Source organism: Botrytis deweyae, assembly GCF_014898535.1.
Source record: "Botrytis deweyae strain B1 chromosome Unknown BDEW_007, whole genome shotgun sequence".
NCBI classification, from domain to species: domain Eukaryota; kingdom Fungi; phylum Ascomycota; class Leotiomycetes; order Helotiales; family Sclerotiniaceae; genus Botrytis; species Botrytis deweyae.
The window spans coordinates 1,027,501-1,052,083 of NW_024066214.1; the positions used below are offsets into that span (position 1 = coordinate 1,027,501).

Consider the following 24,583-nt stretch of genomic DNA (forward strand, 5'->3'; position numbering starts at 1 on the left):
ATTCTGCACATCGCTTGGAAAAGCAAGAAAGCATTCGAGGACCAAGCGTTTTGAGTAACACCTTGACCATCTCCGAATCCAACAGAAACTTTGATTCGTGAACCTGTCAAGTATGGAAAATTCCATGTAACCTTTATGGTATATACGTCACATTTATCAATATCGATAATATGTCGTGAAGTATGAGGTTGGCTGAAATTCTTCCGAGTCCGCCCGCGCGCAAAGTAATATATTTATTGCCTTGGAATTTATTGTATGCAAGTGCAAGCACTCAATAATTCATTTACCGCATAGATCATTAATTCCGAGACGTGTGTTTTCAATACCGCGACGTAGCGCAAAAATGCAAGGACATCCATTTTGAAACGAAGATGCCTTGGAAAAGTATAATGGGATTATCCTTGATTCAATAAACTTTTCGAAAGAATGGAGTAGATAACAACTGTTCATCTCATCGTCGGATGGTAATGATACCGGTACGAGAAATGAGAAATGAGAACTGGACGATCAAAGCATGCGGAAAACTTCATGCCGTAACTCCCGGATTTCCAATCTTGAAATTGGCCCCCCCAGACCTTTGGATAGCTTGGTAATATCAAAATGGCAGAAATGATAAGAAATGGATAAATGAATGGGGAAGAGAAAAATCAATCAATTTTTTTTTTAAAATTGATATGCAAAGCGAACCTTGAAATATTGACGGCGATTAATAGATTCCAGGTTACGAACAAGTGGTGGCTGAGATTGTGAGCACCGAGAAAGGGTTCATATGAGGCAAGACGGATGAATAAACCAAGAACTGTTTTTTCAAAGTCTTCGGCGCATTTTCCAAACTTGTAACTTCTCTGGCAACTTGAGTCATTCGTTCAGTCGTCCAAGGGGGTTGCAGGATGAGCATGTAGGATCTTACTGATCTTACTTTCATAGTCCCAAGCCGTCTCGTAGGTCATGTATGGTAAGATTGGTAACCTTCAAGAGTTGCCCGAGAGATACGAGTCAATGGTATGATATGATAGTGTTCCTAGACAGGTCGTACTCGATTGTATACAAGTAGGTTTCGAGATGCTTTGGGATGCTTTGGGATGCTTTGGCTTGCTTTGAGGAATCTCAGAGTCTTAGAATCTGACCACATTGATTCCAAACATCGCGAGACTTTTGCTTCCAAAAACATTCAACACGTGATGATGAGATAAGATGAGATTGTCCGAGACTCGTCCGTTCCCTTTGTGGCGCAAAATCTCGCACGCCTCACTTTTTTGGGGGGGATGGGGGGTGGAAGCGTCGGGTGTTTTTGATTTGAGTTTTCTCTTGAGTCTTGAGTCGATCTCCAAAACTATCGATGTTTGATCCATAATCTTCCATCATGACACCAAAGTTTCATTTCACCGTAGCCGCAGAAACCCCTGGTTGTTACTAGAAACTCATGTTACTGCTACCAATGCATTCTTCGGTAGCCTCGAACCTCTTTTGGGCTACTTTCCGTTCGCAGGGAGTGGATAAGGCGGAGGCGATAGTGAAAGGGGAGGGAAGGAGGGGGAAAGAATTCGATAAAACGGACAAACAAACAGAAGTTGATCGTTCCGCTTCTTGCGTTTGTTTGCATATCGATTTCATATTAGACTGTGATCAAATAGTACGTCTAGTAAGGAGGTACCCAGGTATGCCAATGTCCGTCTCTCGTGAGCTTTGCAGCGAGTTAATATATCGGACCCATCTCTTATAGTAATGTACGTGTTGAGTACGACATAGACGTGGAGGTTGCAAGAATTGAAAAGACTTGTGAAATTGTGTTTGATGAGTTTTACCTGGTCTTTCTTACGTGTGGGATAGGTGACGAGCGACGGGCTTGCCGATGTTGTGACTACGTTGTGTATAGATTCTCATATACGAAGTAACAGTGTGAGCCCTGCGAGGAACACCAAGTCTTGCAGATGATTTGGAAAAGACGGGACAGAGTTTTATACACGTAGATATGTTGCAATTCCTCTGTTGTCACAAGAGCCCGTCCTTCTTCAAGATTTCCCGTTGTTCAGAGGAAGAGGATTGTCTGAGATTACATTCGGTTGAATCTATTTTCCGTGTCCCCGGGCGTCATCTGAATAAAAGTACGTAGTAAGACGTGAACACTGGAGAAGGGGCTTGTAGGATCATGAACAGCTTTTCGCATCGGTCATATTACAGTTTGAGAAGCGAAATCTGACGCCCCTGGCGACGCCCTACATCGGTGGAAATGATCTGAGTAATAAAATCTTGATGCTCCTGAACGGCGACCTTTGCGAATTCAGCTACTGCTGCATACTTATGTTTTCAGATGGTAAGGCTGCGTGCAGCAATGATGGTGTCCCTACCCGAGTTGGAGCGTTTCTTTGGTTAAGCATTGATCCGTTGGGTGAGAAGGTCCCGTCCGTTTTGGCCACGATCTAATTTTTTTTACCTTCGTTGGCCCTGTTGTGCTGATAAGCTGATACGGATGTATCTTTCAGATTGTTTCGAGGAATCCTGTAGGGAATATCCTTTCTGAGCTAACAAGACGATAGCTTCTAGAAGGAAATGGAGAGATTGTTTATAATCGGGCTTCGAGGATACCCATGGTTACTTGAGGTGATTCGGTGAAAAAATGGTGAGCACGAGGCTGAAGAAGAGGGGACAATCCAGCACCCAGTCAATTGGTAGGGATCTAACCTATTATGACATAAAGATGAACCCGGCCACAAGGGTTTGGAATCCCAGAAGATCGAATTAGGAAACGCGCTATGCTCTGTAGAATCAAAGTATCAGAGAAGTGGTTTTGGTAGCGGAAGATATCAGGCGAGACGGCTCAGACCGTCAGGCGAGACGAGGGATCGATGGATAAGGATTAAAAAGCGAGAAAAGGCGGTAGTTGCGGGATTCCTAATTGTTTCTGACTGGATAGTGCACCCCCGACCCCATAGCACGGCTGCCGATTGTTAAAACGAGAAGGAAAAATGAAATGACTTTAAACCAGGGGTTTAGCACATGGAGTTCAAAACTCTAATAATGAGGCCTGGAACAAGCCTAGAAGAGGCTAGTGTTGATCCTGGTATGAAGGCTGTACCGAGTACAGGTGAAGTACGGAGTATACAGAGGATAGAGTATAGGATATAGAGGATAGAGGATAGAGGATAGAGTAATCAATGTAGAATGTAGAATGTAGAATGTAGGGTATACGGACTGTTAGCCTTTGTACTACTTATTAGGTATTCTGGAGTCTGTACGGAGTTAAGCTGGATGATAATAGACTTTGAGCTGCATCGGTTTCGCCGACATTCAACCCTGCTTTGGAGTTCTGAGTTCTGAGTTCTGAGTTCTGAGTTCTAAGTTCTACGAAGTAAAGTTCTCAGTTCTCAGTTCTCAGTTCTCTCCCTCCCCTCACACTTAATCAACGAGTCAGCATCTCGCATTGGCGTATGAATGCGTGTATCATCAGCAGCATGAAAAGTAATCTTCAACGTCCACCAAGGCTAAGATTAACCAAACTCCCAAACTCACTAGAAAGTTTACTAAATCCTTAATGGACTTGGTATTCCTCTAGGATGTTATCACCTCCCACTCACCTAGGCTCCTGGGTTCTGTATCATACGGGCCACGGCTGATTCCTTCCCTTACCACAGCTTCCCGTGTCTCCTAAGGTCTGCCTAGGGAATACTAAAGGAAGATCTAACAACCGTTGAAATCTAAGTTTCCAGATGGGGAGTGTGACCTCTAATGTGAATGCCGAAGAGTTGCAATACAATGTCGTGATATCATGGAAATCGTGGGAAGGTATATGTGAGAATCAGATCCATCTCTGCATGATATCCAGGAGCCTGAGCAAAATTCACCAATCACCTCTCAAGTATGGACCGCGCGCCTGCTTTCACTGCCGATGCGAAAGCAAGGCTGCTGCATATGCACATGCAGGCAATAAATAAATTGGGCGTATTAAAATAACATTAAAGATGAGATAGGAGGCGTTAACTTTTCCGGAACTTTCTGGTGATCCCTAACCTAACTGTTGGTGTGAAAAATAATGAAGATTTGGATGGGCGGCAGTGACGGTGAAGGCGACGGTGGCAATGGTGATGGCAATGGCAATGGCAATGGCAATGTCGACATGACAATGACCAATCCTTATTCTTTTCTCATTCTCGGAGATATTTTCAGATATTTTCAGATATTTTCAGATATTTTCAGATATTTTCAGATATTTTCAGATATTTTCACCAATCTCTTTTTAAGGAAGACGGTCGGTAAAGGATAAAAATAACTTATGTATGTATGTACTGTCCATGTAGGTATGTATTGTATTGCATTGTATTGTATTGTACGAGTATTGTCTAGGTGTGAAAAAGAAAGCAATAGGAATGATGTCAAATCACGCAACTAAATGAACTAACCATGTCGTCAATCGAACCATACAGACGGAAAGAGGATTTTGTGAAGAATCTATCTACCTATTTATCAGCTACTAGGTAGGCATGAGGTTCATTCTTGGGTATTGAAGTATTGAATGGATTGATTCAGACACACATACCATACATATACCTACCTAGGTACTAGTAGGTGGTATCGTCTCCAAGCCCTATCTGGTCGTATTGACTCGTGCGTGGGGAGGCGAGGATGGATATCTGGTGGTCTATTGAATATCTGGTCCAGCTGAGGAACACTAAAGGATGAAAAGATGAGAAGATTTAGAACTAAAGAACTAGAGAGACTTAGAAATAGGGACTAGATAGATACTAGATAGGTACTAATGATGATGCTAAGAAGTTACCTAGGCACTTTTTACTTCTTACTTCTTACTTTGTATTTTACCTCTTACTTTGTACCTCCTACCCTCTCCTCTTACCATTTTACCCTCTTATTACCCTTTTACCCTCTTACCCTCTCGCCCTCTCACCCTCTTATTACATATAATATACCACCAACTTACTACACCTCCAGAGTATACCCAGGTACACTATACCTAATATATTGTCGATTTCCTCTTGCAAAAGTAACATCGTTCAGAGAGTCAGCTTGCATTGATCGATATAAAAATTTGTAATTAAAAAAGAAGAATACACACATACACATACACACACACACACACATACACATACATACACACACACACACACACTCTCTCTCTCTCTCTCTCCATCTTTCATTCTCCTCTCTTCCCACACCTATCATCTACATATTACATATTAACTATCCATTTCGCTATATTATATAATAATATAGCCAGACGATTGTGGAAGGAACGATTCCCTGGCTTATTGAATTTCCCAAAGGTCAAGGCGTCCCTGGCTTTCATTCCAAACAGAGCACGTCTGTTGTCTCAATTGCGACCCATCACAATCTCAGATCCTCTCTCGTCTGCTCTCTTTCTCTTTCTCTCCCTCCGCTTTTTCACATTCGATTTCGAATTCGAAACTTTGCTCTTTCCTTTCTCTCCTCGCCGTCTCTTCATTCCACAGAAGGATCAAAACAAGAAAAGAAAAGAAAGAAAGAAATAAAGAACCCAAAAAACCAAAAAAACCAAAAAACGCTTACATAGCATTACAGTATTGCATATACTGCAATCCACTGCATCAGCACTCACTATCACATCAGCATACAGCCATCCCAAAATTCCCCCCAAGCCCAAACCAAAGAACTACCACACTCGATACTCCTCACTACTCTCACTCGCACAATTGTAATTATTATACACTTCAATTGTCATTTTCTCTCTCAATTGTTTTCCTTCCTTACTTCTTTAATATCTTTTGCTTTCATCTCTCATTGCCCTTTCCTCTTTTATTAGATTGTTCTGCTTCCAAAGAACATCCTTTGTTGTGGTCATCTTTCAACAACCTCCTCTCGACTTCATTCATTCAACAAGGCTTTCCAGCCAATTCCTGTCCTTTCCGGTACAACTACCATTGTCGCCACTAGCAATTCAATTCGGCGGGGGAAAAAATCAATTAAAAAAAAACATTGGTTGTCAAATCATTGGGGCGAAGAGGATCTATCAGGTTTCACAAAGAGGTATGTTTTTTGCAAGTTCCCGGCCTTGTGCATAAGTACAAACAACTCTTTCGTGTGGATTCGAGAACTCCTCGAAATGGGTGTACAAGAAAATGTTCCTACCCGCAACCGCATCCACGAGATCATACTCTTCGAAGTACAGAGCTCACTCGTTGTTTGCCCACACACATTAACTATACCTGGAAGCCCAAGCCACTAGAAAAGGCAATTACTAACACGGTACTTTAATAGTTTTACTTTTGGCATCTTTTGCACTACGGCGCAATTCTTCTCTAATAATAACAACTTGATCATCTGGAGACAACTTTTGCAGTTAAACACCACAAAGTTTGGTTGGAAATCAGGGCAAAATGGAGCACGATGCAGGGAAGAGACAACGTGGGAATAGCATCACCACTACCCCCGAGAGACCGGCGAATAATGATGGAAGAGCTGTACCCGAGGCTCAGGTAACAGAGAGACCGCAAGAATCCAGGGAGATTAACAGCCACAACCCTCAGGGATATGGTCTACAATCGACCAATACATTCACAGCTAGTAGTAGCTCACCACCCACAAATCCGGCCCCCAGATATCCTTTTGAACGATCGACAACCTCGTCTAGCCAAGAAGTTTCCGATGCGTCAAAGAAAAGTACACAGACCGTGGTCAAGCCAGCATTAGAACCTCCCGTCACCAAATCAACATTAAGTGAACTCGATGTGAATAAGATAGTGCACAACCCCAAACTCCGACACGACATTAACTTCGATCCGGATTTACACTTTAGGCCCAATCTCGATGGAGAAAAGGGACGCAAGAAGAGCCAGAAGGCCAACGATTTCTGGGAGACGATGCGATCGCAACTTGAAGGCTTCTTGATGAGTAAAGATCGTGAGCAATTCGAGAAAGATTTAGGTGATGCGGAGTGGTGCTTGCCAGCCACGCTGAAAGCCATCAAAGGCATTCTCGAAACATTAGTCCCACAGCGGGATCGGTCATCGGTCGAGGAGACCTTTAACGTTGATCTATTAATGCAGCAATTTCGAAAAGGCGTTGCTGATCTGAATAAACTTGCGTTGTGGCTATCACAACTCTTGAAGTGCCATTGTGCGCCAATGAGAGATAGTTGGGTTGATGAGATGGTCGTTCACTTGAGTGAGGGTAACCAAAACGGAGATGTGGCAATGTTGGTCTCCGGAATGCGAAATCTGCTGGGTGTCTTGGAAGCTATGAAGCTCGTAAGTTCTATGTGAGATGTACCTGATAGACATTTACTGATAGGTGATTTAGGATGTTGCAAATCATCAGATCAGGTGTTTGCGCCCGCTGCTCATCGAAGACACTGTCCAATTTGAGCAAAAATTCTTTGTAAGAAAGATTGCAATGGGTAGAGTAGACATTGCTTCAGCCCATGATTGGTTCAGAAAGGCATCAAATTTGCCAGATAGTCTTCCCTCGGATGCATCAACACGAACTCAAGGAAACACGTGGGACTTCATGAAAGCACTTGTAAATCTAACCCTACCATCGAAAGCCTTGGAACCTGTTCCTCACACCTTCCTATTCGATGAGGAGCGCCTTGTTAAACTTCGTGCGGATATGCTGGATCTAATTAACCTTGAGATTTGTATGTTCCTCTATCACAAACTTGATGCGGCATCCAAATCGAACGAGGCCCGATCTGTTCCACAGGATGATACACCTGCTGCTTCGTCTTATATCTCTTCTCCTGCAGATGAAGGTGTACTCTCGGCGCCGACTGTACCCTCAGAGAATGACTTTACAGCCAAACGCAAGTATAATCACATGGTACAGGAAAGAGGTCATTTCTCGAGAGAACTTTCGGGTCGACAAGTATGGGTACCAAATCTAGAAGACGAAGCTATGGACTCCTTAACGTCTAGCCCAAGATCATCCCCATCAACGACTGCATCTACGCCCGAGACGTATCCTGTAACACCACTTTACCTGTCCATTCAGAATTCCGACTCTACGTCACAAGTGCGCACCTCTCTACAAGCTCTTCTGGCTTCTTCCTCGTCACAAGATAGGTGGGCCGTGTTATCCTCAAACATTGCTTTGCAAATTCTTCGCTCAACACCAACACCTATGGCACGCCTTCCAGTATTCGAATCACATCTTCAATTTCATCTCTCAAATTCACAGTCCAGGATCTATCAAGAAGCAGAAACGTACATAATCTCGAAACTTTTCCCCGAGTTACAAAAGCTTGTCGAGTCGTATACTCCTTTGACGAGTCTCCAGATATTTGATGCGGCCACGTCGCCAAAACCTACGAATGGACTTATGAACCTCAATACCCAAGCAAACGGACAAAAGGAGGAAATTTCAGATATTGCAACCAGAATTGCCCATATCGGTATTTTACACTGGCGGGTTTGGGCACCATTAGCATATCTTGTCAATCCTGATGCTGAGGATGAAGCCGACGTCAACATGATTCAGGATACCGATCTGCCAGTTGACGAGTCTTGAAGGATTGGCAAACTGCATATCTGCAAACATTAATCTTTCGAGGGTGCATTTTAACAGCAGAGCCGAGCCACAAAAATAGCATTCCAAAAGGTCCACTGACCCGGAGTCATATTCAAGCCAAACTCCGGATACGTTATTGCGGCAAGCATTATATGAATATGAAAGAAGCAATATCTCCAAGAACTGCTGGAGACGAACTACTACTATTACATATACTAAAAAGTTTGGAAATCGCCTCGTAATCTTTTTTTTTTAACTTTACTTACCACACCTATTATAAATTCGCATTGTTCTTGGAGTCATTTGGGGCTGGGCAAGTCGGTTCGGATTCTGGTCTTGCATACCTGCATTTTTCTTCAATTTTTGAAATTCTGATACCCAACGTCTGTCGTTTCCTTCGCATCAATCGACTACAAACATCTGTACAATAGTTGTCGAACCATGATTCATGGTTGGTGTGTTTATTATCTGGGAAGCAACTAAAATCCACGCATCACTTAAGGGGTTCGGTTGGGGCCAAAACTTGTTTTCTGATCATTTCAAATGATTGATTTATCTATTAGAAACACGTTGGAGTATGCGTATGTGCGTCTTTTTTTTGCTTTATTTTGCAACCAACCAATTTGGCAAGGTGCATGTTAGTATGTTTGGGTATGCGAAGTTTGGGATTTCAATTGGTGTTTTTTGTTTTTTTGGGATATGCCGGAATGGGACGGGATAGGTTGGGATGACAGGTGCATAATGTTAGATCTCGTCTAGACTTTCAGTGGGGGAAACAAAGGTTAAGGGATGAATTTGATTGCGATGAGAGGAAATGGCCTGTTTGAATTGCGAGGATTGGATTGGATGTTTTGGATTGCGTGGTTGGTTGTATATTTTGATAACTTGACAACTGTGTGCCAGTAAATGAATAAAATGGAAACCATTCAGAATATAAAATGTCAAGTTGCACTGATTGATGCTGTGAATTTGTGAAGTGTTGAAGTTTTTGTCTAATGGTGGCAAGTGCCTTTGTTCATTTCCATCGATGCATTAGATTTGTAGCCGATGCACACCCTGTTGATGAAGTCAGTCACTCATGGTGACATTTTGCAGAACATAGTGCAGTAGTCGTGGAGTGGTTGGTATAGAATGAATGCAGAAAGAGTATTTCATGAAATGTTTCTTGCATAAGTATATATCATCATCGACTTTGACTTTGACTTTGATTTTGATTTTGACTTTGATTTTATATTGGTATATTTGTGAATGATAGGTAACTTTTTTATATGTAGGTATGTATTTAGGTAGGTATTTAGGTAGGTATTTAGGTATGTATGTATATATGTATATATGTATATATAGAAGATAGAAACAAGAAATGATGGAAATGTAGATGGGGATGTAGGTAGATGGGGATGTAGATGGGAATGGGGAGTCGGTTGATGTCTGAGAGGAAGAGAAGAAGAGAAGATGGAGAGGAGTTTTTGGGAGAAAGGAAGGGAGAAAGGAAGGGAGAAAGGAAGGGAGAAAGGAAGGGAGAAAGGAAGGAGACACTAATTGGGAATTTTGGTTGAAAGAACTGAGAGAGCTGGAGGTTGAATGGGTTGATTTATGATGAGGTTTGAGAGTGTGATAAGTTTAGATGCAAGTGCAGATGCAGGTGTAGGTGTAGGTCAGTTGGACAGAGAAGTAGGTTCGTGGATACTAGGTATAATATAATGGACAAAAGAATCACAATGGAGAGGAGCGATTCGTTCACCAGTTGAGAGACTTGTTGGAAATTGGGGATTGGGGATTGGGTGAGAGGTGCTTTGAACTCACTCACTCACACATGTCTATCTAGTAGCCATTATATTGGACTCACAGTCTCTCTCTCTCTAGAAACAAGAGATCCATACCTATCTCAGTCTGAGATATGGATCTTTCTATAACTCTCTCACCATCTATTTGTCATTCATTTACTCTTCATCTCACTTTTCTCGCTTTCATTTTTTTTCTCAATTCACTCTTTTCGATTCTGTTGATCTTGTTACCTAATATCATATTATATCATAGGTATCATATCATCTCATCTCATTCACTACCATCTCATTCACTACCATCAATCACCATAAGGTTTTCTTTGCAAGTCTTTATTTATCCTTCCATCCATCCATTCATTCACATTACCTATATACCTAGGTACCTAGGTAGGTAGGTAGGTAGGTAATTAAATTTGCTCTCAAATTTTTATATATACGGTCTCTGTCTATATTTGTAATAAGCAATTTGCTTTTATGCTTCACTAGGTGGATCGTGATTGTTTGTGTTTTGCTACATATCATCTGTATTAGTTAGCTGGAGTTTCTGGCTGTTTCTTTCTTTAGTGATGGATGGATGGATTGGGTAGGTAGGTAGGTAGGTATCTCGGCTGGCTTTTCGATACGTCGCGTATATACTAGAGATGGATAGTACTCTCACCTTTTGAATTCTTGGTCTTGATCTTGTTTTCTAAGAATAAAATAAAATAAAAAACATCGACGTCTCTTTGATTAATAAAGAGAAAGTGTATATAGTAACAATCAAAGTGCTGATAATTGCTAGAGAGTGAGTGGGCTTTGAATGCCTACAATAATAAAGGTATGTGTCTGTGAATTTAATGTCAAGAGAGAGGGATTCACTGATTGATTAATGAATAAGTACTAGGTAGGAAAATTGTGCTTCTTGAGCTACCTAGCTAGCTTTGTTCAGTTTTCGAATTGAAAAATTATAGTTCAGGTTCATGGGTATTCATTGATAGGTTGAAGTTGAAGTTGAAATTGATTCGAGAAGTATTTAGGAAGATATTGTACTTTGGTTTTAGTTTTACTTTTACTCTTACTTTTACTTTTACTTTTCAATCAGAAAACCACCCGAGACAAAATATCACAACAACCATCCGACCCATCCTCGACTATTCTCGAACTCAACTCAACCCTCAAAATTCAACCAACAAAAAATGCTTCCTCGAGGAGTCCCCCCTTATCCGGGCCCCCTCTCAATGACGCCCGAACAATATTATGAGTTGGTGGAGGCGCGCGCGTTGATTACGGAGGGGGGCGATCGCATTCTCTTCGAAGAGGATATTACGCTGAATGTGGATTTTGGGACGGGCGTGGAGGAGAGACATGTGGAGGGGTGTGTGTGTGTGGTTTGTGGGGAGGTGGAGAGGGGGGTTGGGGGGAGGACGGTGATTACTGCGGGGGTGGAGAGGAAGGAGGAGGAGGAGGAAGAGGGTGGTGAAACTGTTTGTGCGGATGAGAAGAGAGATGATGATCATGATGGAGAATCTTTGTTTGTCGGCACGGGAAAAATGTCACAGGTAAAGATATCCAAGCCTCTGAGTCCAGAATTGCACAGAATGAGAAGAAAAAAGCAAGCGGGTTCTAGCACAGCCAGTACCTCGACCGTCTCGAGCATGTCAACCGTTCAGGCGGATGACTTGGAAAAGCGCAATGCTTCTCTGGGGGATGACGAGTACCAAGTAAGTGAAATGGATGGTTCTGAAGAAATTGAACGCGATTCTTCGGGAGTTATGATTGCTTACGAGCATGCGCCTGCAACGTCATCTGGTTCTGTGGAAAATGTTTCGCGTGAGAGAGGAAGGAGTGTTGGTCAAGATTTACACGCAACTTGGAATTCTCAGGTCGAGAATAAGGATTGCTGGTCTGATAAGGCTAAAGGCGAAATAGCAAGAAGTCTTCCCAAGGGAAGTCTATCAATCGGTAGAAACAGAGATAAAGAAAGAGGAAGCGACGGCAGTGTAGAGTCTAGAACAAACAAGGCATGGAACTTTACTCGGAGTCTCAGCAGACGGAGCAATAACTCGGGACATTCATCACAGACAATCCGACCTGCAAAAGATGACCACGTCATGCTTGGAGCGCAAATGGACGGGAGTGAATCTCCAGACCACCATTCTTCTTTCGAGGAAGGCAAGAGTCTCAACATGAGTTTTCAAGGCGATGAGGATATCATGGAACCGAGAGATGGCGCACGACCATTCATTGGCCCGCGCCGCAATCCCGAGATCCACGATTTCCCCAGATTCGACCCTAAACAATTTACTCCGAGTAAGAATACGCACGCGCCGTTCGATAAATCAAAGTCAAGGAGAAGATCAGGCTCGGAATCCGACGTTTCGACTCTGGGGCCGCAGGAAGCGCGCTCGCGCTCTCCTTCTCTGCGATCCCGGCACTACAGTTCCCGCGGCTCGTTCTCGCTCAATTGGGATAATATTTCTTCGGATACCGTGTACCATAAGCATGCGCGACGCTTCTATCAGAATCCGGCGGCGTACGGCGCGGAGATCCCGGGGTATAATCCCGAGACGGATAATCCGTATTTGGCGTATGATCGGTATCAGGAAGTGAGTGAGTGGGCGGATAGTACCGAGGAAGCGGATCCTGATCATGTTGTTGCGTTGACGACTAGGGAATTGAAGAGATTGTATGGGGCGGAGATTCGGGTTCCTTTTGATTTTATTCCCGAGGGGTATGTTAATCCTCCTACTTCGAAGGCGGGAAGTGTGGTGGGTGATGATGGGGATGTTGTTTCGATTGTGGAGATGGAAGAAGAAGATGATGATGATGTTGAACTGGGATCGGAACCGAGACATAAAAATTTGGTTGATCTTCTGGGAATGCCGGGATGGGCTCATGAGTGGGAAGATATGACGAAGATGCAGAGACATTTTCATATTGTTGCAGTGGGAGATTGGAGAATGGGCCCGGCGTTTGATGTTAAGAGTAACTATTCGGATTATTTTGGGGTGCCGTTGTTTGAACCGAATGATGTTGGTCTGAATGGGGTTAATAGGAGAGAGGTGCGTGGATTGGAGATTCCGGGCTTGAAGGAATTGGAGTTGAGGTTTCGATTGGAGGGTTGTGGGGGAGATGATGATGGGTGTGTGGAGAGAGGTCAGCGGAGATGTTCTGATGAGGATGTCAAGACTGGAAGTCCGACGGAATATGATAGTGATGGCTTTCTATACGATGATTACAACGGTGGAGAGGGTACGGGAAATTCTGATCCGACAGAATCCACAGGTTCCGACGCGGATCGATTCTCTCGCCGTCCTTCTGAGGTTTCTCTGAGCAATAGATCTGGCGATGGATCTGAAGAAGGAGATTATGCGGGTTCGATTGTTGAAGGATATGACATCACTGATGATCATTGCACTGGCGCCAACACCAACATACGCACCAGTGATAGCTTCCGAGGACGCATGGCACGTAGCTATACCTTCAACAGCAGATTCGGTCAAGACCTATTGGCGCCATCAAATGCAGAGAGTCTCGTCAGCGAAAAACCATACGATACCGACGACGACGAAGACTACGAAAGCGATGATGGAGTATCTGTCAATTACTCTTTTGGTAATTCCTCATACCATGGTACGGAGTGTCAAGAAGATTACGCAATCGGTACATCGAAATTCGCACCCCACGCATTCCAACTCTATCCTCCGTACGAAGTAGCTAATGATTGTACCACCATTGGTATTGCGCCTTCGGAAAGAGAAAATGCGCGTCCTGCGTCCTGGGATGCGGATTTCATGGAAGATATACTCGGCTATTCCGTCCACGAAGAAACCCACAAACCTCACGATCCGACTGCGGAAATGGTGATCATGAGTTATCTGGATCCCGTTCCCACATCCAGAAGATCGTCATCGAGATCGAGATCTTCGACAGGTTCATTGACACCGGTGCCGTCGCCTACAAAGTCTGCGAAACCCACGAAATCTTTCGTTCCTACCGTAAAATCACTTTCCCGAGCTTTCGCGAAGAATCGATCTCTCCCCCCAACCCCAGAAGACGCTCCATGCGAAACCTTCTCGAAATCCGCATCCAAAAGCGCCAGCTCCCTCCGCAAATCCTCCCTCTCCACCGCAAGCATCGCCAAACTCAACAACCACAAGCCCAGAGAAAAATCCTCGCTCCCCCAACCCAGCCACAAAACCAAAAGCACACACTCCAAAGCCACCCTCTCCAAACCCAAATCCAAACCCCACCCCCTCCTCCGTCTCAAACCCCGCAAATCCAAGATCTCCGCCCCACCCAGCTCCACCTCCTCCAGCAACTCCAACACCTCCTACGTCGACCTCACGCGTTCCGGTTCCGCATATGCGGTGCCCCCCGCCCAATCCCTCATTCTCTATCTGCACGGCCGCGGGTTAGACGCTGATCACATCGCGCATGTCATGCAGACGCTCGATGAGAAATTTCTGTACGACTCGAATTCGAATTGGTGGCCGCTGGACTACGCATCTTCTATTTCGGCGGCGATACCTATGAGTTATCTGCATCCGGTGGGAAATACTACCACGCTCCCTGCTATTCCTCTCTGCGCTAATCCCCCTCCGTCTTCTCAATCGCCCTACCCCCCCAAACCAACCCCGAATACAAACACAAACACGTCACCAATCCGTTTTCCACCCCACACCCTCTTCACCCCATGCACCGTCTCCCAAATCCTGCAAAGATGCAAGAGAGAGGAAGAGTGGTGGGAGTCCGCCACCGCGCGCGATCCAGATGGGAAAAGACTACCCGAGAGTTTTCGACGGTTGAAAAAGGGGATGAGGGTGAGGAAGGCGCGGGGACTGGTGCGGAAGACGGTGGAGAATTTTTTGTGGTGGAGGATTGGTGGGGGAGTGGGGGTGCCGCATGGGAATTTGATGAGGGGGTAGCTGTGGAGATGGGGGAGGGAGGAATGAAGAGGATGGGAGGATTGGTGTGCTGTGGTGTGCTGTGGTGTGAGATGCAGTGGTATACGTGGAAATGAGACGAAACCAACCCGAGATATCATATCGATGCTGGAGAAAATCGATCGATGCTATTGCTGTTTATATTATTTGGATCCGCTCGCGCGACTTGTGTTGGAAGACGACGACGACGACGACGACGACGTTGATTGCGGCGATGATATCGTCACGAGTTCACATTTCTCTTTTCTTCTCTCTTCTTTCCCCTTTCAATTCCGCGCCGAACATTTGTTTGAATATCCCCCTTTCCCCTTTCCCATTTCCATTTCCCTCTTCTTTTCAAAAGTGTGCGTCAACTATTCTGTTTTGTTATTTGGGATAGCTGTAGTATGTCTAGGAGGATTTTAGTTACTCGACTTTGATTACTTTCTTTGGGTTCTTGATTCTTCTTGATGATTTCAATGATTTCAATCATGTACTTTACTTACTCACCTCACCTAGGTACTTACATGTTCTTCGAAAAGAATTTAATTTGTAATACCTACTTATGAGTACCTAGATAGATAGGAATAATATGCTAGTAAATCGATATAAAAAGATTGAAGAAAACGAAATTGTGTGTTTATTCTGTTGAGTTTGTTGATCTTGTATATCTACATATACACATACATACATATAAACATAACAAGCTATGCGAACCATTTCCTGGTATCTAGGGAGGTATAAAAGCTATTTACATGTTGTGTATATGCATTCACCCGTTCATTCCCAGCAAATCTAACCCGACCTATACAACGCCGAACGCTATGCTTATAACTAACTAGTAGTGCGTATTTTTATAACTGACCCGACGATTTTATACCAACCCATGAGTTCTTTATGAAAATGACCTTCCCATTATCCATACATACCATTATGTTTCTACTTGGCTTTCTTCCGCATTTTCTTCGATACTCCATGCTTTCGTAAGTCCATCGTCACCCGTCGTAATAACCATTTCTTCATCGGGGGTTTTCTTGCCATTGTCGAATCGTTGACACCACGTCACATGGTTAATTTCATACGGACCATGCGCACCTTCTAGAACAGTGAGAACCGTCCATTCCTTCTCAATGGTACCACCCACACTATTTCGTCCCTTGGTTTGTTCCTCGTAGATGGCGATTTTGCCGTCTCCGCCGGTGGATACTATACGACCGGTTTGTTTGCTCCAGCTAATGCTGTAGATGGGTAGATCGTGGACTTTGGGAAGCGTGGCCGTGCATTCCCAGGTCTCGTTTTCGGGGCCGGGGCGCATGGTACTGGGGATGCCGGGGTTGAAATAGGAGGGTTTGTTTTGGGGTGGTGGTGTAGGTACTTTGGACCAGATGCGAATGCTCATGTCTGCGGATGAGGAGAGGAGTCGTGGGGTTGCTGGCGCCGAGGATTCATCGCTAGACGCTGTCTTCATGAGAACTTCGGGCTCCCAATCAAGATTCCATACAGTGCCTTCGTGACCCTCTAGTGTGGCCACGGTCTCCCAGTCTCCCTCGCCATCTTCGCGGGATAGTAAAATCGTATCGTCATAACTACCACTCGCAAGAACTTCTCCATTGCCATCGTCTTTTCTCCAACAAACACATTTAACATCTGCTTTATGATCTTGCAAAACTGCAACTGTTTCGAATTCATCTTCACCCTCCTCTCCTATTTCTTCCCATATCCAAATCGTCTTATCTCTCGAACAAGAAGCCAACCATTGTCCACTGGGCGAATAAGCCACATTTTTAATCTCCGAATCATGACCCTCCAACACAATCGAGAATTCCCAATCATCCCCTTCATCCTCCTCATCTTCCCCTCCTCTTCTCAACTGCGCTCCTTTATTCACCTCTCCATCCGCTCCAATCTCCATCTCCAATGGTCCATCCCCGCCATCATTTCCATTACCATTCCCCGCATCCTCCTTCCGTCTCCAAATCCCCATGGTCGCATCAAAACTCCCCGTCGCAATCGTCAACGCACCATCTCTCCTAACCCCCGGTTTCCACGCCGCAGATCTCACACTTCTTTCATGGCCCCCTTCCAAAGTCGAATGCAACGTGAAATTATTGAGCGAATAGACTCGGACCGATTTATCAGAAGTGGCAGTAGCGATGAGCGGCAGTCCGTTGGGATTGGGAATAGATGCCCATGCGCGCGTCGCGGCTTGGGGCTTGAAGTCGGAGAGGTGTTGGAGTCGCATTGTTGTGGGTTGGGAGGAGGGTTTCTTGGGGTGGGAGGGGAAAATTTTATGGGAGGCTTTGGAGGGGTAATGTTGGGGTGCGGTGCTTGTTGCGATAAGATGTCATTGGGGATTTATTGATGACAAATACAGTTGATATTGCTCGCGATTGACCGAATAGCTAGCTCGTAAAAATGGAAGAAAGTTTTAAATTGACTCTTCCTCGAAATTGAATATAAATATATTCACATAGGTATTCTGACTCTCTTCTGGTTAGTGAATGAAGATATTTTCTTGATGAAATCTTGTTATCAGAGATTTCACAGGCAAAATATTGCTTTGTTGTTTTGATATTGAATTTTGATTAAGGTATACCTAGGATTTTGTTGTGGATGGTTACCAAGGGCATAGAATGAATTTATACTTGAGGATAGAATCTCGAGACTCATTCTCACCAATACACTCCTTTGGGTCAAGTGGCTAATACATACTCATCAAGTATGCTCACTCCTCTCAAATTGACGAACTCAAAAATATCACAGGGTCAATATTGATACAAGAAAAGTATGGCTCTTGTTTCTGCATATGAAAAATGGGCATCTCATCTGGAGCGTGCGATCTTACGCATTTGCAATTATATTGGAGCAGGGCGAAGTAAAAAGTACTGATATTGAATATTATTGGCTGTATGCAACCAAATTTTGCTGCCAGTGCACACAATATTTCTTCAATGATGTCGTAACGCTACAAGAATTCCATCAATATCGAAATGGATTGCTAGTGCAGATGATATTCCCACGCTGGTTTCCTAACACTAAGGAGATTTTTGTCCATTTTCCAAATGTGATCCTGAAATCTTTAATCTCTAATATTCCTGTCTGCTCGTATCACTTCTGTCAGTATCGATTACCAAATTGGACAAGATGTTCAAAAAGCCATCCAGTCAAAGTCGAGGCTTTTTACGTACTTCTTCGAATATGTAATCCTCTTGTCTGTTGGACCGTCGCCAATCGTACTCTAATAGTTCACCGTCTGCCTTAGAACATCTATGAAGTATCAACATTTGGAGGTCCAGAATAAGTAATAGTGGCGTTGTTGCCTGGAGATATTGGACTCCTCCCAAATTGAATGGCATTTCTTCGTCCACGATTGCTCATCTCTCTGCGGCGTTCATCATCAGAAGACGCATCATCCATCCCTAATATTTGAGTATACGTTTCTTCACTTGTAAAACTGCGTAGATATGGGTTGTTAGGAAACAAAATTACAGCGTCAGAGTCTTGATCTTCGTCCCATAATCGTTCAACGGCCACAGGTCCCTCCCGATTGTGGCGCAGGTTGGAATCATTCAGATGCTCTTGCTGAGATAATGGTATTGACTGTCGCTCTAGTTGGATCCTACGCTGGAACTAATTTTCTATAGCTTCCGTTGCTCGATATCCCAACGTCGGTTGTGCGGCGATTTCTGCCCCATTTGGATTCTGAACTGATGCAACCGCAAATCTTGGAACTTCTATATTTACGGGTAAACGGGCATTGCCTGATTGAATCCAACGTCTCACCGTTTCACGTCGAATTCCACCTGCGTGGAACATTCGAGAGTAGAGCATCACGAAGAAACCCGCGGTTACTTGATTGGGAGTGCCGGTAAGAGGATGAATGGCAGCTAACTCTGTGATAACTCGATTGACGAGAGCTTGATCGGCGAAAGCTTGATCGGTCAAACGAGTAGCAGTTTGATTAGCGGTTATTGGTTGATTATCTGAGTCATCTCCCAGTGTGAAAGAGATCTCATTTATCCTGATATGAGCATAATCCGAAGGTTCCCACCGCCTTAATAATTCACGCTCCCGACCCATTGTCATTATCTGAAGAAAGAGAGTCCCAGGGGAGGGTGCCATTGACTGATTGACTGTGAATCTGACAGGTCTCTGAATGGCGGCAGCTTGATGGCGGGGAATTTGACTGGCTATAGCTAGCACAGTGGCAAATTCATTGACGAGGGCTTTATCAGTGTCAGCTTGGTTGATTTGATCAACAGTCGTAGCTTGACGAGAGTTGGAGATAGCTTGTTCTAAGGTAGTCTGGCTAGAGGCATCTGAGGCAGTTGGACTAGCGACATTTTCATCGGAAACAATTTGTATTGGAACAAATGTATAGATGCGACTTCGGTTTGGGACAGCTTGGTTAGCAGCATCTTGACGGGCAGATTCTGGAATAGGGACAAATGTATAGTTGATGAAATTTTGGTATGTTGCAACATCTCGATTGGGAGCACTTTGAACAGGGAAATATCCATCACTGGGAGATGGGTTTGAGGCAGCTTCAACGAGGGTATATTGTCTGGGAACAGTTGAACTAATAGACCCGCCCACAGGTGGTCCTTGAATTTCATTGCTCAAACGAACACGCTTTCGATCATGTTGAGAACTTGAGCAATCTGGCTTATTATCGATGCATCGCTTGGCTCTATCGCAGAGCGACGAATCGTGAATAAGTTGACCCATGATCACCGCAGTAAACCAGGCGGACAGGAAAGAGCGTCTTTGAGAAGTGCGAATCGGATGTTTTGGACTAGGACGGCAGTGGTAATATTCTTGTCAACGGCGGTAGGACGTCCTAGAAATAATAGCTAGAATAGTCTTCCTGGTTAATAATTGGATATCAGATAAGATGAATGATTATTGTATACGGCAAAGGTATGAATGCTATCGTATACGGCAAAAGCTACGCTATGCTGAGACAAGACGAGACGAGAAATAATTTGCTGAATGGTGATATAATGGATATACTCAAAATGCGACTGCCTCCTCGAAGTTTGTTGTAGACAGCTAGCCGCTGCCACGAAGATATAAATATCCAAAGGCAAAAAGACCTATTCACTCTTGATGGAAACTGGCAAGAGCGAGCCATTTTTCCAATACCAGATAGCATCACCACGACTTTTACCTTAATTCTCTTGCAGGTATAGACATATGAGATATTTTCACCAGGGTGTGAATATGTATTTGGATTCTTCGAGTTGTCTGACATTGGAATGTCCAAACATATACCAAAGGTTGAACTTCATACACTCAAAGTGACCCCAGCAACGGATTTAAGACCACCAACCTAAGGATGACGACCTGGAGATCTGTGTATTACATAGGACCTAACCAATCTACACGACCGCCCATCGCAAGCTGTAACTATGTTTTGAACTCAAACATAACTCATGATTAGTGTACTTTCGGGGGACGAGCAGCTCGCCAGGGTTCGAAACCAACCTAGTAGGGCTGATTAGCGGGAGCGGATGAGGCGGATTAGGGGAGGAGGCGATGAGTCTGAGGAGTCGGAGGCTGGAGGGCTTAGAGTCGGAGGAGCTAGCGGATGCGTAGTAGGCGGATGCTATGAGGCTGATGAGCGGTAGTAGCGAGTAGGCGTATGTGAGTCGGATGCTTATGAGGCGGAGAGGCCGGAGTCTGCTAGGAGCGGATGATGCTATGAGTCTTAGTAGTCGAGTAGGCGGTAGTATTCGTATATAGTCTTGATATCTATATTACTATATCTATGCTTATTATTCGTATATTCGTATTATGTCTTGATTATTCTTATTATTCTTATTTATTTAGGATTCGTGTATTATTCTTATTATTCTTATTATTATTCTTATATTATTCTAATAAGAGAAATAATAAAAATAATAAAAATAATAAAAATAATAAAAATAATAAAAATAATAAAAATAATAAAAATAATAAAAATAATAAAAATAATAAAAATAATAAAAATAATAAAAATAATAAAAATAATAAAAATAATAAAAATAATAAAAATAATAAAAATAATAAAAACAATAAAAATAATAAAAATAATAAAAATAATAAAAATAATAAAAATAATAAAAATAATAAAAATAATAAAAATAATAAAAATAATAAAAATATTCTTTTATTATTTTTTCTATATTTTCATTTAGATTATTTAGATTATTTAGATTATTTAGATTATTTAGATTATTTAGATTATTTAGATTATTTAGATTATTTAGATTATTTAGATTATTTAGATTATTTAGATTATTTAGATTATTTAGATTATTTAAATTATTTAAATTATTTAGATTATTCTAAAAAGATAATAATAATAAAAAGAATCTAATTTATTAATTTAAATTTGAATATTATAAGAATTAAGAGTTTAAGAATCAATTTTTATAAATACTAGGGGTTTGCGAGCTTTTGGATTTCTTGTGTTAATAAGATGTAAATTAAAATTTTAAGAAAGTATATTTTAAAATACAATTTTGAATAATAGGTGGATTGGGAGCTTGTAGGCGAAGTTGGTTTATCTCCTTTTTAATAATAATAATAATAATAATAATAATAATAAACATTTAATATTAAAGAATTAAAGATAAAATTTATTCTTTATTTTTTTTAAACCTTTGTTTTTTTAATTCTTTATATAATTGAATTAATAAAAAATATTGTATTATACTCAGATTGTATAATTACATACAAATTGGATTCCTGAATATAGAAATATAATCCATATATGCTATATAAAAAGTCCGTAAAATCCGATGCATAAGTTTCTTTCGCTACGCTCCGAAACATAAGGGCCACATTCGATACCCAATCTCACAGGTTCACAAAGCAACGAAATGCTCTTGCATAAAAACTACTGTATAATGTAAATGGTTATGATAATTTATGTACTAACTAAGCAGCCAGAAAGTATATACAACAACCGAATCCAGCCCAATCCCCTAGCAACATAACGATACTTCAAACAATAAAGGCCGAGAACCGAGTCTCCAAACACATGCAAGGATCTAATTCCAAATGAGCGACATGAAGTAAACTAGCTAACGGCTATGATTTCATAGCCCTTCGTCATCCTCCCTTTCCTCTTATCGCCCCCACCTCCCACTCCCTGCTACCCACCCCCCTTCCCTTTCTGTCGAACCCTCAATCTAAGACCCCCCACCAACAAGCATCTGCTTTGGGCTTCCCTTTCCCCTCCCAATTGCCTCTTTGGCACTCATCACACCCTTACTTAGATATGCCCCGCCAGGTCTGCCATTTGTGTATTTCCCAATCTCCACACCGACCAATCGTTCCTCGTCGTATACAATCGTTGAATTGACTGCCTCCACATCTCGGTAATACAATTCCGTATCAATCGCATCATTGTTAATGTCCAATCCACCAAATTCAAAAGTCTGACTCGTGCTGCCATATCCGGAGCTGCCGGCTGAAGTACCCAAGTAATGAGCTGATCCACTTTGAGTGGTTGAGAGCCGGGTTCCCGAGAACCCGGAAATGAGAGAAGCAGAGGAGGGTAGATAAGCAAACGGTTGAAGTCCGGATGGGAAGACAGAGGCTCCGGATATGAGGAGGTCAAGACCACGGGTTATGACGGCGTCAAGGGTGAAGTTTGTGGAGGAAAGGACTAGATAGGTTGTGTTCACCCAGACGGGGTATGTGTATTCGGACTTGTATTTTGTGGTACTTCCGGCTATGGAGGTATCGATGCCACGGGTTGTTGCGTTGTTTATTTGAATGGCGCCAAAAGCGGTATATTGACCATAGTTCAGAGCGCTTAATTCCTGAGTCCATTTTGAAGTCGAGGTGCCATTTTCTGTAACGACGGTAGATGAAATAGAGAGCGAACGCTGAACGTTGGTTGTATAAGTGAGTGTTTCGTTTGCGCCGGTTGCATTTTGAGTGAGGAGTTGTGAAGTAGTGATGATAGGAGCTGGAAGCGAGAGTGTGGGTGCAGTACCGGTAGTGACAGAGTCATTGGAGTCAAGCCATATAAAGATTTTGCCAGTGACGAGCCAGTAACTGCCTACTGTGTCAATCAGGGTACCGCTTCCCTCACCATCGTCTATAACCCCTGCAACTCGGATCTCAAAGGTATGTTCAGATCCGTCACATAGGACAGGAAGCCAAGGTGTGATGTCGATCTCGTGTTCACGTAGGTCGAAAGTATCAAGTCCTACAATTGGTCTCCAAAGTCCTGGTACGATACCACCAGTGAAGACTACCGGAAATGGCCATTGCACACCGGCTAATTGACCATCGATCAAAACTTGGACTTCACGAAATGGAGAATATCCATAAAGTGTTCCATCGTAATCCTCAAATGTTTCGATATCTGACTGGAGCACATTGCCCCACCAAAATTCTTCAGTTGACTGGCCACATGCCGAGATAGAGAAGACGGCACGATTGACGTTCTGTGGGAAGCTAATGGTGTTTGTGGCGTTATCACCTGGTAACGTGAAAACACTCACAGCATCTTCTGAACCGTGCCTTGCGGAGATTGGAAGAATCAGATCAGCCGGCTCTACAGTTTCTTGGCTCGTGAAAAATGTAGCTGTAAGCGTGGTATAGTAATATCCAGTATATGTGCTATCGATCAGATTTCCAAGATCGAAAATGAGTGTTTGGGGGGAGTTCCAAAAATAAAGATACTCCGTCATATCCTTAAGATACTCCCATCTAATTCCAGCCGTAGTTGGTTCTGCGGTGGATGTTCTCCAAACTTCAGAGTCTCCAAAATACATTATTGCAAGACGGTCGAATTGACGACCGCTTGAAGTGACTGTAAAATTCATGGCAACTCTATTGAACGTGCAGCTAGGTGGCGTATAATTGCCTGTAAGATCATTAGCTGATTGGCAATTGCAAGATTTTGTATCTGAATTCCATACCAACAAATGGGATGCCATAGCTGTAGCCAAAAGTATGTTCCATCAGAACAACCTTGCAGCTTGTTGCAACATTCGTTGACGCGATTATCGACGTCTCCTCAACTCCATCGTATGATGCTGTCTCATCAGACACACCAGGTGGAATGAGAACTGGTTGATAAACCTGAAATACTTCAAGCACTGTGGAAGTAGGAGTAGCAGAGGGTGCTGGTGCAGCAGAATATTTGACCAAACTAGACTTTGGTGAAATGTCCACCACATCCTCTAAAGAGCATGACCGTAAAAGCCATATCGATGACAGACCGCAGCTAAATAAAATAAGAAGGACTATTTTGATATTTTTGATTGTTTTTCGATTTTTGTTGTCGGGCTTACAATTGGTATCAATCGGTCCAAGATGATCACCAACATAAGTGTCTCCCTTTGAGTCGAACAGATTTTCTGTTCCTGCTGACATTGTGACTTCTGAAGTTGGAAA

At 43.0% G+C, this 24,583-nt stretch overlaps 5 protein-coding genes across 5 annotated transcripts; 2 read left to right on the forward strand and 3 right to left on the reverse strand.

Moving 5' to 3' along the window:
• The first annotated feature begins 4,848 nt into the window (after positions 1–4,848).
• On the forward strand, positions 4,849–9,448 carry EAE98_004030 (uncharacterized protein). Its single transcript, XM_038951650.1, has 3 exons — positions 4,849–6,015; positions 6,247–7,235; positions 7,288–9,448. The coding sequence occupies exons 2-3, from the start codon at positions 6,366–6,368 to the stop codon at positions 8,491–8,493; spliced, it is 2,076 nt and encodes a 691-aa protein (XP_038812123.1). The 5' UTR covers positions 4,849–6,015; positions 6,247–6,365; the 3' UTR covers positions 8,494–9,448.
• Positions 9,449–11,452: 2,004 nt separating this feature from the next.
• On the forward strand, positions 11,453–15,184 carry EAE98_004031 (uncharacterized protein; the record flags this gene model as incomplete). The annotated part of the gene is made up of 1 exon (XM_038951651.1): positions 11,453–15,184. The coding sequence occupies one exon, from the start codon at positions 11,453–11,455 to the stop codon at positions 15,182–15,184; it is 3,732 nt and encodes a 1,243-aa protein (XP_038812124.1).
• A 928-nt stretch (positions 15,185–16,112) lies between these two features.
• On the reverse strand, positions 16,113–17,423 carry EAE98_004032 (uncharacterized protein; the record flags this gene model as incomplete). Its single annotated transcript, XM_038951652.1, has 1 exon — positions 16,113–17,423. The coding sequence occupies one exon, from the start codon at positions 17,421–17,423 to the stop codon at positions 16,113–16,115; it is 1,311 nt and encodes a 436-aa protein (XP_038812125.1).
• Positions 17,424–18,448: 1,025 nt separating this feature from the next.
• On the reverse strand, positions 18,449–19,909 carry EAE98_004033 (uncharacterized protein; the record flags this gene model as incomplete). Its single annotated transcript, XM_038951653.1, has 2 exons — positions 18,449–18,800; positions 18,849–19,909. The coding sequence occupies 2 exons, from the start codon at positions 19,907–19,909 to the stop codon at positions 18,449–18,451; spliced, it is 1,413 nt and encodes a 470-aa protein (XP_038812126.1).
• Positions 19,910–22,347: 2,438 nt separating this feature from the next.
• EAE98_004034 (uncharacterized protein) lies at positions 22,348–24,562 on the reverse strand (the record flags this gene model as incomplete). Its single annotated transcript, XM_038951654.1, has 2 exons — positions 22,348–24,050; positions 24,106–24,562. 2 exons carry the CDS (start codon positions 24,560–24,562, stop codon positions 22,360–22,362), a joined length of 2,148 nt encoding a protein of 715 aa, XP_038812127.1. The 3' UTR covers positions 22,348–22,359.
• Between the last annotated feature and the right edge of the window lie 21 nt (positions 24,563–24,583).

Excerpts from the sequence above, each read along its gene's own strand:
- EAE98_004030 (XM_038951650.1), top strand. The coding sequence starts at position 6,366 with ATGGAGCACGATGCAGGGAAGAGACAACGTGGGAATAGCATCACCACT. Across the intron at positions 7,236-7,287 it reads TCTTGGAAGCTATGAAGCTC|GATGTTGCAAATCATCAGAT; the intron begins GTAAGTTCTATG and ends TAGGTGATTTAG.